The following is a 15,635-nucleotide window of genomic DNA, read 5'->3' as shown; positions in this document are numbered from 1 at the left end:
AGAGCATTGAACTTATGCAATCACTCCTGGACACCATCAGTGGGGTGGGTGATGAGGTAACGGGACTGTCGGGAGAAGAAACAACACTCTTGAGAAATGGGAACATTGTCACCGCACATGAGGGAGGGAATGTCGCAGGCAGCTGATACACTGTCGGTGAACATGAGGGAGGAAATGTTGCAGATAGTTGAGACACTGTCAGGGCACATGAGGGAGGGAATGTCGGCGTTAGATGCTGCAATAAGGGAACATGCCCAGACCCCGTGGCCATTGACGGAATCACTCCAATCTCCAGACCAGCCTCTGAAGAGGCCCAAGCTGGGCCTTCCACATTACCGCCTGCCCACATCCATCAAAAAGTGGGCATTACTGGAGATGCTTGGTACCAACCCAAGAAATGCTGCGTCACGTCCTGCGGGCAGGGGTGATGTCATCAAGACCAAGCACAGAGGGCGGTTTTAGAATAAGGTGGAGGAGAAATGGGTGCAGCCTTTCTTTGCTGTTGTTGTTGACATAGAAAATAGGTGCAGACCATTGGGCCCTTCAAGCCTGCACCGCCATTCAAGAAGATCATGGCTGATCATTCACCTCAGTAGCCCTTTCGTGCTTTCTCTCCATACCCCCTGATCCCTTTAGCCGTTATGGCCATATCTAACTCCCTTTTGAATATATCTAACGAACTGGCATCAACAACTCTCTACGGTAGAGAATTCCACAGGTTAACAACTCTGAGTGAAGAAGTTTCTCCTCATCGGAGTGCTAAATGGCTTACCCCTTATCCTTAGACTGTGATCCCTGGTTCTGGACTTCCCCAACATCGGGAACACTCTTCCTGTCCAGTCCTGTCAGAATTTTATATGTTTCTTTGAGAATCCCTCATTCTTCTAAACTCCAGTGAATACAGGCCCAGTCGATCCAGTCTTTCCTCATATGTCAGTCCTGCCATCCCGTGAATCAGTCTGGTTTGTTGTTACTGTTGTAAATGTTCTCAAATTAAAAGTTTTTTGTAAGTGATGTAAACTTACAAGTTTGTAAGTGATCTTAATATTTGTAAATGATCTTAAAGTTTGTAAGTGATCTTAACTGAAAACTTTAAAGTTTGATACAAGAATATTTTTATTAAAGTTAAGTACAAACAAGTATTAAACTTTTGAATAAAATATATTTTAAAATTAGAACTGAATCATTTCCAGTATTTGTTCCATTATTAACACAAATTTTTGAACTAAAGAAGAATTATTTCATTATTGGTTCCATTAACACAACACAACATTTATGGAACAGGTCCAAAGAGTAAATATGGTCCAATTGGAATAATTGCCACTGAGCCTTCAGGCAGCAAAGCCTTCACGGATGAGCAAGGTTCGAGCAATCGTTAAAGGGACACGATGACCTGCCCTCCTCCATCTTTGTACTCCAGGTTCAGCTAGTTGTATGGCCTTCTCCTCCTCCTCCTCGTCATCTGCATCTTCCTCATCATCATCAGCCACTCTCACCTCAGGTGGGTCTTCTACTACCAGCTGCTGCTGCCTCATGATGGCTAAGTTATGCAGCATGCAGCACACAACAGTGAACTGACTGACAATCTCAGGGGAGTATAGCAAGTAGCCTCCGGAATGGTCCAGGAATCAGAAACGCTGCTTCAAGATGCCAATGATCCTCTCTATTATGCTGCGTGTCGCAATGTGTGACATGTTGTATTCCCGGTCAGCTCCCATCATGAGCCAGGTGGGCGAGGCTGTACCCTTTGTCTCCCAGCAGCCAGCTCTGCCCTTCTGGCTGCTGCTGAAACATGGCAGATATAGTGCTCTTGCACAGGATGAACGCATCATGGTGCTCCCAGGGTATCTCGCATCAACTGCCATGATGCAATGCATGTCTTCACAGATGAGCTGCACATTCACAGAGTGGAAGCCTTTTCTGTTCCTGTACATCTCGGAATCCTCCAAAGGTGCTCGCAAGGTGATGCGAGTACAATCAATGCAATCCTGTACCTTTGGGAAGCCAGCAATCCTGGAGAAGCCCACAGCCCTTTCACACATTGCCTGGGTGGTCATGGGAAAGTTTATGTAGTCATTCCTCCGGGCATATAGTGCAGCTGTCACCTGCCGAATGCCGATATGTGTTGCATGTTGAGAACTGGTGCACACATCCCCAGTTGTGGCCTGGAATGATCCAGATGCACAAGATGAAAGTGCAGCTGTAACCTTTACTTCAACTGACAAAGCAGTTCTCTTGATGCTTCTAGGTTGCAGGTCTGCTTTTACTAACTCACAGATCTCAGTTACAACATCTTTGCGAAAACACAGCCTTCTCACACCGTCTACATCACTCAGGTGCAGGTATGAACACCTGGCCTTTTGCCCATCATCCTGCGTGCTCTGAGGTTCCTCATGCGATGATGTTTAATCAATTGTCTTCTCCTCCGCACCATCATACAGAAGGCTTGCACGAGGTATGGCATTGTCAATATTGCCCCCATAATTAAATTGTAACTTTGCAAGAAGCTCAAAATAGCAAGACAAAGGACTCAAACCATCTTTCCTATCTCTCGCTACCCAAGGTCGACGCCCTAGTATTGACCACTCCCTGGTCTGCACATGCGCCCTAGCCTTGCTTAGAATTGGAAGCTAGGCATTCAATGAAGACATTTGGGGCAATGAAGTCTAATGCAATTCTTTAATTTTAGATTTGTTTCAAAGTACCACCCCATCACCGACTGAACGTCTCCTCACCGGGCTCAAGGGTCGGCCGGCATAATCGCTCTCTCGCCCAGACACAGGGGCTCGGCATCCACACCCACCATCCCCCCAGCCCCCGGGCTTCTTTTGAAGCTGCTGTATGTTTAAGGGTTCTCATCCCTTCAATTCGGCTTCCCCCCAGAGCTTCTTTTGAAGCCGAGCCCCGAGCCCCTGTGTCCGTGCAAGGGAGATTCTGCCGGCCAACGCTCCAACCCTCGAGGAGTTTTGCGGTGGTGGCGTGGTACTTTGACCAAAATCAAAATTTAAAGAATTGTATTAGACTTCCATTTTCTCCCTTTTGACTTTGAAAAAAATTAAGCTTCATGGTACATATTCTTCGTCTTCTTGACTCCCTCCAAAACTTTGCATAAAAACAATGGTGTCTTTCTGCGCCGATTTGTTAAATGTGCACTGGTTTTCTGAAGTGCCCAGCAGGTTTTTTGGGAGTGGTCACATATGCCGTCCTAGGAAAAATATAAGTTGGCCAAACTTGCTTAGCCAGGTTACGCCCCCATGACGCAAAAAAACCTAACCTAAAAAAAGCGTACCCGAGTTACACTGGCACAGAAACTTTGGGGAAATTTAGATATTTTAAATTTACACCAGAAAAAGCAGTGCACGCCAAAAAAACGGTGCAGATAACTGGGGAAAATTGAGCCCATAGAAAGGACACTAATGCCACACAGAGCTGATAGTGCAGATTGTGCGAATGTGGGATTTGGTTTTGTACCAAAGTACTGCCACTTTTGCCTACAGAACAGTAAAGGCACATCAATGTAATTCATTTGAAATATTTCTGAGATGTGTTCAAGTGCTATATAAATACATATTTCCTTAAACTACGACTTTTACATTAATGCAAAGTCATTTTGGAAATGCATCAATACAAATGTGATCATCATAAACAGTCCCTCGAAGCGAGGATGACTTGCTTCCACGTCAAAAAAGGACGAGTTCTTTCATTGACAAGGTGTTTCAATGAAGGACATAATATTCCAGGTCCTGAACTGCATCCTGAAGGGTGGAAGATGCCTGTGCGTCGATTTTTTTAACGTGGGGTGGCCGTTGCACACCAGCCACTACACGGACTTGACAGAGCTAGGTCTTGGTCCTGTGGCAAGGATTATCCAAGGCGACTGGGGACCTGCTCTGCTGCACGGACCTAGTGTGCACACATATCGCAGTGTGGGCTGGCTCGTGCTGCCCACGAGCCCCTGGCCCCGAACTCATGCCTCTCCTGGGCCCCGATCACATCCCTCTACAATCTCTCGCCGCTACTTCGCCCCGACCTCGCTGTTTCTGCTGTATCTGCCCACGCTCCAATCACCGACCTGGACCTTGATGACGTGACTCTTCGCTTGCTCTCCTGCACCAGCTCACGCTGCTCCCTGAAGTAGTATGCCTCCACGCTGCCCATGGCTGCCGTTTGCTGCTCCTTTTATGGCCCTGACCAGCCGCTGGTGTTCTCATGCAGATCGGGGCCTCCATGTGATAGTGTAATTCTAGTCGCACTTGGACTCCTGAGCACCTTGAAGGTGGGAGGTGGTCTCCTCCATTTAAACTTCTCACCAGATATAGTCCAACTCCATCCTGTAGGCAAAGCCACAACTCAAAAGTAGAATCATAGAATGGTAACAGCACAGAAGGAGGTCATTCAGCCCGTCGAGCCTGTGCCAGCTCTCTACAAGAGCACTTCTGCTAATCACACTCCCCCGCCCTTTCCCCATAGCTCTGCAATTTTTTTTTCCTTCAGGTACTTATCCAATTCCCTTTTAAAAGCCACGATTGAATCTGCCTCCACCACCCTTTCAGGCAGTGCATTCCAGATCCTAACCACTTGCTGCATAAAAAAGTTTTCCCTCATATTGCCTTTGGTTCTTCTGCCAATCATCTTAAATCTGTGTCCTCTGGTTCTTGACCCTTCCGCCAATGGGAACAGTTTCTTTCTATCTACTTTGTCCTGACCCTTCATGATTTTGAACACCGCTATCAAATCTTCTCTCAAACTTCTCTGCTCTGCAAACAATCCCAGCTTCTCCAGTCTATCCACGTAACTGAAGTCCCTCATTCCTGGAACCATTCTTGTAAATATTTTCTGCACCCTCTCTAAGGCCTTCACATCCTTCCTAAAGTGTGATGCCCAGAATTGGACACAATACTTCAGTTGAGGACAAACCAGTGTTTTACAAAGGTTCAACATAACATCCTTGCTTTTGTACTCTATGCCTCTATTTATGAAGCCCAGGACTGCATATGCTTATTTGATAGTTTTTTTAACCTGCCCTGCCACCTTCAACGATTTGTTCAGATATGGCTCAACAGTGTCCCAAGAGGTCCATTTGACCAAATATATAAAATGCAGAGTTTACTCCTCAGTGGGCAGAGTATGAATTGCAGTCTGGCCTGCTGGCTCTGCATTATTCTATACAGAAACCAGTCACAGATGTGCGGTATAATGGTACCCTTAACCCCCTTCTTGTTATGCTCTTCTGAAGCTATAACAAACTTTAGATCATTATCTGTAAAATATTTGCTCACACCTAGATGCAGACATATCATATATCAAAGCTGATGGCAGGACTGTTTGTAAAAAGTTTTTTGGTGTAGTTTCAGGCAACATTAGAAAATCCAGAATTGTAACCTAAAAGCTTTAAAGGAGATATCAGGGCCAAAATTGCCCTCTGCACCAAACGACGCAGGTAAGTCGAATTAAATGAATATTTTCCGCCTCACGGATTCGGAATATTGGCCTCTAACTTTTTTAATTTGTCGGGGTGGTGTTTGGGGCGGCTGAGGGAGGGAAGTGCTTTTGGAGTGGGGCGGAAGGCAGGCAGTGTCATCAGTGCTGTGCCCTTCAGTTAAAGGGGAGGGCCACTGCGAGCTCTGCAGCCACTTTAGTGGCATCCACCAGGGAGGACCTCGGCTGGGCCAGCGGCCCGGTACCCAAGAAGGGGTGTAAGGTTGCCTGTTGGCAGCCCGGCCGAACCCGTGGCCACCTTGTCGAGCCAACTTCGGAGTCTGCTGACAATTAAAATAAAATGGCAGCTACGGGGGTGCGCCCACCCCTTTAAGGGCAGATGCGCTGTCCAGCCACTGGCAACTACCCACCGGGAAAAGCTGTCGGGGGCACCGAGAGAGGCGCAGCTCCGCTTCCACAGGGGAATTTCCCTCAAGGGCGGAAAGGGATCACCGCCGAGCGGGAAGGGGACGCCGTGTGCCCGATGGGGCAGGAACATGGGGCACGGCCCTGGCCCGGGGGCAATTTCGGATGGGACGGTCCATCTGCCTGACCCCAGTCGAAAAGGCCTAACCACCCCATTACCGCCTCTTAGAATCGGTAATGGACCTTAAAGAGGGGGATAATTTCGGCCCCATCATCTATGAGCACATAGATATGTACTACCACCATGCCAGGAAAAATAAAGTAATAAGTATGAAGAAAATATTTACTTCAAATATCAAAATAAGTTGCATTCAAAAGGAAAGGATAAGATTACAATCCTAAAGACTGCAGTAAACTAAGTTTCAACATAAAACACAATATCCAGTTTCACCCTTACAGTATCAAGTATACTAGCAGTAGATCGCTGTTGAAATACTCACCCTGGAGCCAGGTGGTCCAGTCTCACCAGTTAAGCCTGAGTAACCTTGGGGACCCTAGGAGCAATTAAAATTTACAGATCTTAGCAAAATATGTTATCTTTTCTGAATAAGAGCACATGTGCAATGTCATTTGTAGCACATTTTACAATTCAGCCAAAGGTTTGTATTTTTCTTTGGATAATTAGATCATATTTTTAAGCAACTACAATTTGGGATATACTTTGATGATTTTTATAGGCAAAGCATCAAAATAGGTTGTGATATGTAGTTATCAAAATTGAAAACTGAATACCACCACCTATCACAACCTATGTTCAATTGAAAAGATTTTTGCAAAATATTTAACAGACATTTGAAAATTTTCTACATCACTGATAATTTATAATGATTACACTCATTAAAAAGTAATACATTTGTTATTGCAATGCAAGCTCTCTCTAGATTCGATTTTCTTTTTAGCCTGGCCAATAGTATTTGCAAAGTTTATCTTTGTTAAACTTATATTAGGTGAATCAATTCTGATTACTGTCGAGTCTATGTACTATCCCATTTTGAACATGATTATAATCACAATCATGAAAAATTTATAGGCCCAAAAGTACTTAGTTTTGAACAAGGTTTCAAATGTGAGCCTGAAAATTACTGCAATGTTATTGTACACTTAGGGCACTCATATCAAATTGCTCTCTCCATTACATTAACTGAGATGTTAGCCCATTTATTTGGAATGGGTAAGTGCGTCTGTTAAAATAATGGAGAGGAAATTGACGTAACAGCATTAAGTATTCATATCATAACACTCAGGTGATTTATTTTCATGCACATGCTAATATGTTGATACATACTTGTGGAAAAATATTCACAATTTGTGACCATGTGCATAAAAATTGATTTTACATCAAGTATTAAGCTCTGCAAGCAGATTTACTCAACCCTGTTACTATTCTTTTGTAAAGCACCTACATTTCTCAAAGATAGTGGGGGATATGGGGTAGGACATTTTCTGTGGAGAGAAATAGGCCAGAGGTTGCATAGTGGACACAGGAGGGTGACTAAATATTCTGGAGTTTTGCTCCAATAACTTTGGGGTACTGAAAAGTAGCAGAAGATTAAATGGGTGATGTAGATTCAATACTAGGGTACGTTAGATATAGTATGTGAATGGGCTGGGCTTCACAGGCCAAATGGCATGTCAAGAGGTTATGAAAGAAAGTGTCAACCTAGGCTCAGAGGTAGCACTCTTGCCTCTGAATTAGAAGGTTGGGGGCTGATAGAGCCACTATAGAGACTTGATCACAAAATCTACGATTTAGGGACTGCTGTGTCTTTTAGAAGAGACTTGAGACCCAGTCTGCTCTCAGAGGAGCGTGAACAATTTCATGGCACTATTCGAAGAACAGCAGAGGAGGGAGTGGGGTGGTCTGCTGGTGACCTGGACAACATTATCTGGTCATTTATCTCACTACTGTTGGTGGGATCCTGCTGTGGGTAAATTGGCTGTCATGATTCCTTACATTACAACAGTGACCACACTTCAAAAGTACTTTGGCTATGAATTGCTTTGGGGCATCCTGGAGAGAAGAAAGATACCCTATAAATACAAGTTCATTCTAGACTTTACATTTTTATGGAGAACATACATAATGACTATATACAGAGGTAAAAGGGACAGTCACACTTAATTTGAAGTAATGTGAATTTAGTTCACATGTCTCATTCAGAGAAGATATAAGGACATGCTTCTGGTGATTTAAAAACAGAATGTCATATGTGGTAATCTCAGGATTACTACCCAAGCCACATGCTAATTGACATAGGGATAGTCAGATCAGGAAGGTGAATGCGTGGCTGAAAGACTGGTGTGTGAAGAAGGGGTTCCATTTCATGGGACACTGCTGCCAGTACTGGGATAAGAAGGATGGGTACCACTGGGACGGGCTCCAACTAAACCGAGTGGGACCAGTGGCCAAGTGGAAAGGATAAATAGGGCTATCAAACTGGTAAGATAGGTGGAGGGATCTGGTGAAAATAAAATAAATCTGAAGACAAAAGAAATAGGAGATGAGAGTAAAGGTCAGATCAAGGAAAGGAACAAGAGTAACATAAATGGTCAGGGAACAAATGGAGTTATAAAACAGAAGTATAAAAGGACTGTTAAAAATAAAGTAAAATGAACAACTATGAAAGATGAATTAAACTGCGATGAACCAGATGTAGTAGGAATAACTGAAACATGGCTACATAAAGAACAGGACTGGCAACTACATATTGCAGGTTATAACATAATCAGAAAGGATAGGGAAGGAAGAAGCGGGTTGGGGTAGCAGTACTAATTAGAGGTAACATTATGGCAGTAGAAAAAAGGGACATAATTAATAGAAGGTAAGAAACAGAAACCATTTTGAAATAAGAGATAAGAAGGGATCGATCACGCTAATAGGGTATAATATTAACCACCTAATAGTGGAAAGGAGGTAAAGGAAGAAATATGTCAGCAAAATATGTGAAATGAGAGAAGAATGTAGGCATTGATGTTATGGGGCCTATGACAGTGTATGCCGTCGTAAGTGTCCTGCAAGTTCCAAGTTTCCACATGTGATACATATGCGCAATAACCCGGAACTTGCGATCTGTCAAGTTTATACTTGACAGATCATACCCATCCGCTTGAAATTGACATTTGCTGTCAGCGAATATGACCAAATCCTTACACCTGGTAAATGCAAGCGTAAGGCCTTGTCTTACCAGTGTAAGGGTTAAAATAAATGTTAAAATATATTTTTTTAATGATTTAAACATTCATTTACATTTAAATTAGTTTAGGTTATTTTTGTCCTATTTAAAAAATGTTTACATTTATTTTTCAAAAAATTTAAATTTTTATTTTTAATGTTTAATTAAAGGGTATTTTAATTAATTTTGAAGTTGCGATCATTTATTTTTATTTAAGTGCTGTGAAATGTTATTTATTAAATTCTATTATGCTCATGGAGATTGTCATAAGCATAATAGGAATTCCCCTTTTTGATTGGCTGGCATAACCCACATGATCCCAGGGACGCTTGCGAACCACATGCGCCTCTGGGATGTGTGCCCAAGACTGCAAGAGTCTGAAGCTCCAGCGACAGGCAGCAAGTACGGAGTTCTTTTGCGGTTTGGAGGCATACGTGGGCGGCAAGCCTCAGACCGCAATCTCTAGACCATAGAATAATAACCATGGGAGATTTTAATTACCCTCAAATAAACTGGCAAGAAGAGGTAACAAAAGGGGTACAGGGAATGGATTTTTACAATGTGTGCAGGACTCCTTTCTTACCCAGCATGTAAAAAGTCCAACAAAAGAGAACACTGCTGGGAAATGAACCAGAACAGATAAGAGAAGTAAGTGTAGAGGAGCATACACAAAGTTACGCATAAACACCAGCATGAACCTGTTGGGCCGAATGCCTGTTTCTGTGCTGTAATTATTATGTAAGACTCTAACATCTAGGCAATAGCGGTTACAAAATAATAAGGTCTAAGATAAAGATTGAGAAGAACAGAAGATAAATTGAAAAAAGATGATCTTAAACAGATGAGAATGGAATAGGAAAATAAATTGGAAGAATTTACTGACAAACAAATAAATAAAACAGCAGTGGAAAACATTTAAAACGGTGATTAATATAGGCCGGGAGAAATATATCCCACTAAAAAGCAAGAACAAATTAGCCAGTAATGACACACTATGGATGAATAAAGACATAAGGGCAACATTGAAACTAAAGAAAGAGGCATAAGCTAAGTGCACAGACAACAAAGGAGAGGATGACAAAAGGGAATATGAAAAGGTTAGGAAAGAAGTCAAAAAAAACAAATTAGGAAGGAAAACAGAAACTGCAAAATTAAATTATCAAGGAACATAAACAAATAGTGACGCGTTCTACAGACAAATAAATAACAAAAGAAAAATAAGGTTCAGGAATAGGGCCAGTAAGGGATACATAGGGAAACCCGCAGGAAGTGATAGCGAAATGGCAGAAATATTAAATAATTACTTTGCCTCGGTATTTACCAGGGAAACTGACATGGTGGACATGACATTAGAAGAAGAGATCAAAAAAAGATATAAAGACATTTAATCAGCATCATCATAGGCAGTCCCTTGAATCGAGGATGACTTGCTTCCATGCCACAGGTGTTTCAATGAAGGACCTAATATTCCTGATCCCGAACTAAATCTTGAAGGGTGGAAGGTGCCTGTGCGTGGATTTTTTTAACGTAGGGTGGCCATTGCACACAAGCCACCACACGGGGACATTTAATATAGAATGGGGGGGGGGGGGAAGATAATTGATAAACTAATCAAACTGAGAGAGGAGAAAACCCCTGGTCCGGATGGATTGCACCCACACATTTTTAAATAAATTAGGGAAGAAATAGCAGAGGCATCATAAGATATATATAAAATTTCATCATAAAAGGGAATAGTACCAGAGGACTGGTGGACAGCTAATGTCATTCCTATATATACACAAATGGAAATAGAACAAGTCCAGGACACTATAGACCAATTAGTTTAACGTCGGAGTTAGGAAAGATAATGGAATCCTTTTCAAAGATGTAAAAATAGAAAAAAAATCTAGAAACTGAAAATATAATAAAGAGTAGTCAGCACGGATTCCAAAACAGAAGGTCATGAGTGACTAACCTTATTGAATTCTTAGAAGAAGGAACAGAAAGGGTAGATATGAGTAATGTAGTAGATGTAACATTTTTGGATTTCCAAAAAGTCTTCGATAAACTATCGCATAGTGGACTTATGACTAAGGTTACAATATAAAAACATAAGAAATAGCAACAGGAGTAGGCCATACGGCCCCTCGAGTCTGCTCCACCATTCAATAAGATCATGGCTGATCTGATCATGGACTCAGCTCCACTTCCCCGCCCACTCCCCATAACCCCTTATCGTTTAAGAAACTGTCTATTTCTGTCTTAAATTTATTCAATGTCCCAGTTTCCACAGCTCTCTGAGGCAGTGAATTCCACAGATTTACAACCCTCTGAGAGAACCCTCTATGTGGAGCCTGGACAGGTTGCATATCAACAGGGCTGGAACCAATATCATCATGGGAGGTTTTGCTCGTGCTGTTGGGGAGGGTTTAAACTAATTTGGCAGGGGGATGGGCACAAGGATGTAACATTAGAATGGGGAACTAAAGTGCTCAATGGATTTGGAGAGGCAGAGAGCAGTAAAGTAAGAAGTAGCAAGGTATTAGATGGGGTCCAACTAAGAGAGAATACAGGATGATCTAAGATGGGTTTACAGTGTATGTATGTGAAGGCATGAAGCATTGTAAACAAGGTAAATGAGCTGCAGGCACAAATAGGCACATGGGAATATGATGTTGTGGCAATAACTCAAAACTGGCTCAAAAAGGGGTCGGATTGGGTATTAAATATTCCTGGTTATAATGTGTTCAGGAAAGATAGAGAAGGAAAGATAGGAGGTGGTGTGGCAGTATTGGTCAAGGAAAACGTTACGGTGCTGGAGGGGGAGGAAGTCCTGGAGGGGTCAAGGACAGAATCTATATGGCTAGAATTAAGAAATAATAGGAGGTGCCAGTACACTTCGAGGTGTATTCTATAGACCAACAAATAGTGGGAAAGATATGGAGGAGCAAATTTTTCAGAGCAATTACAGAGCGGTGCAAGAACGATAGAGTAGTAATAATGGAAGACTTCAACAATCCTAACATAGACTGGGATTGTAATAGTTTAAAAGGCAGAGAAAGGGAAGGATTTCTGAAGTGTGTACAGGAGAACTTTGTTGATCAGTATGTTTCTGGCCCGAAGAGGGAGGATCTGGTTCTGGAGAATGAGCTCAAATGGAACAAGTATCAGAAAGTGAACATTTAGGGAACAGTCATCATAGTATCATAAGGTTTAGATTAGCTATGAAAAAGGACAAGGGTCAATCTGGAGTAAAAAGCGTATAAATTGTCCCATGCCTGAAATAGGGCATACGCACCCCGTTTCAATGCTTTTTACCACAGCTGCGGTTCAGGTTGACTCTTGAGAAATTTTGCTTTGTTTTTTTTTTGTTTTCATCCAGAAGTCGGTCATAATGGGGGGAGATGACTACACCGGAGGGGAAAAAACGCGGCGGTGACAACAACTGAGGCGCGGAAGTTGGAGACGGCACATATTCACCGCCGTGATGACATCGTCATGCCGCCGCGTAACCACGGCTCTCCCCTTCACTTAAAGGGGAGAACCTCCGTGCATTTTAAACTTAGGTCCACTGGGCCACAAACGAGGGTTTCAGCTGGGCCAGCGGCCTGGCAATCGAGAGATTGGCGGCCCGGCCGAACCCGGGTGCATAATTGTCGAGCTGACCTGGCAGTCGGTCGACAAAAAAAACAAAAAACATGGTGACAGTGACAGTGAGCCCACCCCTTTAAGGGAAACCGCAAAGCCACTACAGAAGGTCACAGCCTCACTGGACCACTTGCACTGCCGGGCAGACCGAAGATTTTCCGAGGGGAATGTTACTGTTGGGGTGTTAGATCGGTGGTGCACACGGTGATGACATGCTTAACATTGATTGGCAGCAGAGGAGTGGTAAGGGGGGGATCGGGGCACCGCCGGGAAAACACAGGAAGGCAATTGGGCAAGCAGCATCCATTCCACCAAAAGTCGGTAGTCATTCCACTCCGCAGCGTGGCTGCTGATTTGCAGTGGTAACAGGCCTTAAGGAAAGGAGCAATTTTGGTAGAAAAATGTTTAACTGGGGAAGGCCAATTTCAGTGGGATGAGAATGGATCTGGCCCAGGTCAACTGGAATCAAAGATTGGCAGGTAAAACTGTAGTGGAACAATGGGCTGCCTTTAAAGAGGAAATAGTTCGGGTACAGTCGAGGTACATTCCCACGAGGGGGAAAGGTAAGGCAACTAAAGTCAGAGCTTCCTGGATGACAAAACAGTTAGATAACATGATGGAGCAGAAAGAGAGCACAAATGTCAGATTGCAAATACATCTGAGGATCAGGCTATATATAGAAAGATCAGAGGAGAAGTGAAAAAGAAAAAGGAAGAAGGGCAAAGAAAGGCAGCCAATATAAAAAGGTAATCCAAAAATCTTCTATAGGCATATAAATAGTAAAAGGTTATTAAGAGGGGTGGTGCAAATTAGGGACCAAAGAGGAGATCTATGCATGAAGGAGCAGATGGGATGCATCCTAGGATGCTGAGGAAATTGAGGGTGGCAATTGAGGAGATACTGGCATAATATTCCAATCTTCCATAGATACAGGGTTGGTGCCAGAGGACTGGAGAATTGTAAATGTTATACCATTGTTCAAAAAAAGGGTGTAAAATTAAACCCAGCAACTTTTGGCCAGTCAATTTAACCTCAGTAGTGGGGAAGCTTTTAGATACAATAACCAGCAACAAAATTGTCACTTTAATGAAGGAAAGCCAGCACAAATTTGTTAAAGGCAAATCATGTTTAACCAACTTGATCAAGTATTTTGATGAGGTAACAGAGTGGGTTGATGAGGGTAATGTGGTTGACGTAGTGTACATGGATTTCCAAAAGGCATTCAACAAAGTGCCACACAATAGGTTTGCCAGCAAAATTGAAGCCAATGCAATAAAAGGGACAGTGACAGCCTGGATATGAAATTGGCTAAGTGACAGGAAAAAGAGCGTAATGGTGAACGGTTGTTTTTCGGATTGGAGGAAAGTGTTCCCCAGAGGTCGGTTCTAGGACCACTGCTTTTCTTGATATATATTAAAGAATTGGACATGTGTGTACAGAGCACAATTTCAAAATTTGCAGATAGCACAAAACTTGGAAGTAGCAATGCCCCAGGAATCTGAAGCCCACGATCATGCACCATCTCTCCAGCGACGCATTAATCTGCTATATCCTCCTATTTCTATACTCACCTGCATGTGGCACCGGGAGTAATCCGGAGATTACTACCTTTGAGGTCCTGCTTTATAATCTTTTTCCTAGTTCCCTAAAATCTGCCTGCAGGACCTCATCCCTCTATCTACCTATGGCATTGGTACTAATATGAAACACAACCGCTGTTCACCCTCCTCCCTCAGAATGTTCTGCAGCCTTCGCTGAATGAAACACATGAGCAGCAACTTGTAGTACATATTAGTACTGTGAACAAAGACACCACTAGCTCGGTTCTGAATAGTGGTATTACTGCTAAAATCTGGCTTGTAAACCACAACTCTGCACATCCCAAGTTTGATGTTTATATCATCATCATAGGCAGTCCCTCAAAATCGAGGAAGACTTGCTTCCACTCTAAGGGCTAGATTTTCCACGTTTTCTGCATGCTGGACGCGGAACTAACATCCATTTTATCGCTGAAATGACGTATAACACCCAGATATCGGCCATTTAGCCACAAAATGGAAACTGACGCGCATTTTTCGGACACTTATCGCCGAGCGTTACTTTCCTCATATGCGCAATCATTGTAATTCCATTGACATAGCATATCTGATTGTTATATGTGGAACAATAACAATTGTGGAAATATTTGGAAAATGGCTCTTTAATGGTTTTTGATTGTTTTTAAACTATCCACAATTGTTTTACATTATCATGATCCCCTACCTCGACAAGAAGACATGCAAATATGAAAAGGAAAAACAAATAGTAAATAGAAGCAAATACTTACAGATCGTCCAACTGGGCCAGGTGGACCTCGAGGTCCTGGAGTGCCCTGAAATATTGCAGAATTATATATTGGAGTTATTTTGAAATTAAAGCTAAATAGTTTTTGTAGTTTGTTTTTATGCACGCATCATCTATTTGTATAATGTAAACACCAAAATAAAATCATCTTACTGGAACACTAGGCATGACTGGACCAGGACCATAACCACTGTACTTGCCGGTCCATCCTACTTTAGTATCATAACCACCAGTCATCTGAGGATTATTGCTCTACAAAGAAAAATAAAATTAAATGTGTTTTCGTTCACAAACTCAGAACCTTATTTAAGCATTCACAAAACAGAAATGATAAAACTGTAAGATTTGCTCCAATTAATTAACATAAATGTTTTGTCTAAGCACATTTATTTTAGTTACTGGGAGAATGACACCATTTGCAAACTTTTTTTGTTTGGCAAGAAAGAAGAATGACAAGAGCTCGCTATAATTTATCATCATCATGACACTACATGGTGCATTTTGACATTATTTACATCATTGTTTGATGAAAATGCAAGTTCTCCTAAAGCAGAGCTCTCTGATTTTTTCCATTTACAGTGGATT

At 42.5% G+C, this 15,635-nt stretch overlaps 1 protein-coding gene across 1 annotated transcript in view; it reads right to left on the bottom strand.

Moving 5' to 3' along the window:
- Positions 1-15,635, bottom strand: part of LOC139259905 (collagen alpha-1(III) chain-like) — a 320,705-nt gene that overhangs the window by 208,480 nt on the left and 96,590 nt on the right. The window contains exons 5-7 of the mRNA XM_070875835.1: positions 15,204-15,302; positions 15,034-15,078; positions 6,345-6,398 (exon numbers count right to left, since the gene is read on the bottom strand). Of these exons, the coding sequence (XP_070731936.1) occupies positions 6,345-6,398; positions 15,034-15,078; positions 15,204-15,302 (198 nt within the window). The remainder of the gene's footprint in view (positions 1-6,344; positions 6,399-15,033; positions 15,079-15,203; positions 15,303-15,635) is intronic.

This window comes from Pristiophorus japonicus, chromosome 3 (assembly GCF_044704955.1).
Source record: "Pristiophorus japonicus isolate sPriJap1 chromosome 3, sPriJap1.hap1, whole genome shotgun sequence".
Lineage (NCBI taxonomy): Eukaryota > Metazoa > Chordata > Chondrichthyes > Pristiophoridae > Pristiophorus > Pristiophorus japonicus.
This window is presented reverse-complemented; position numbering and strand designations above follow the sequence as displayed.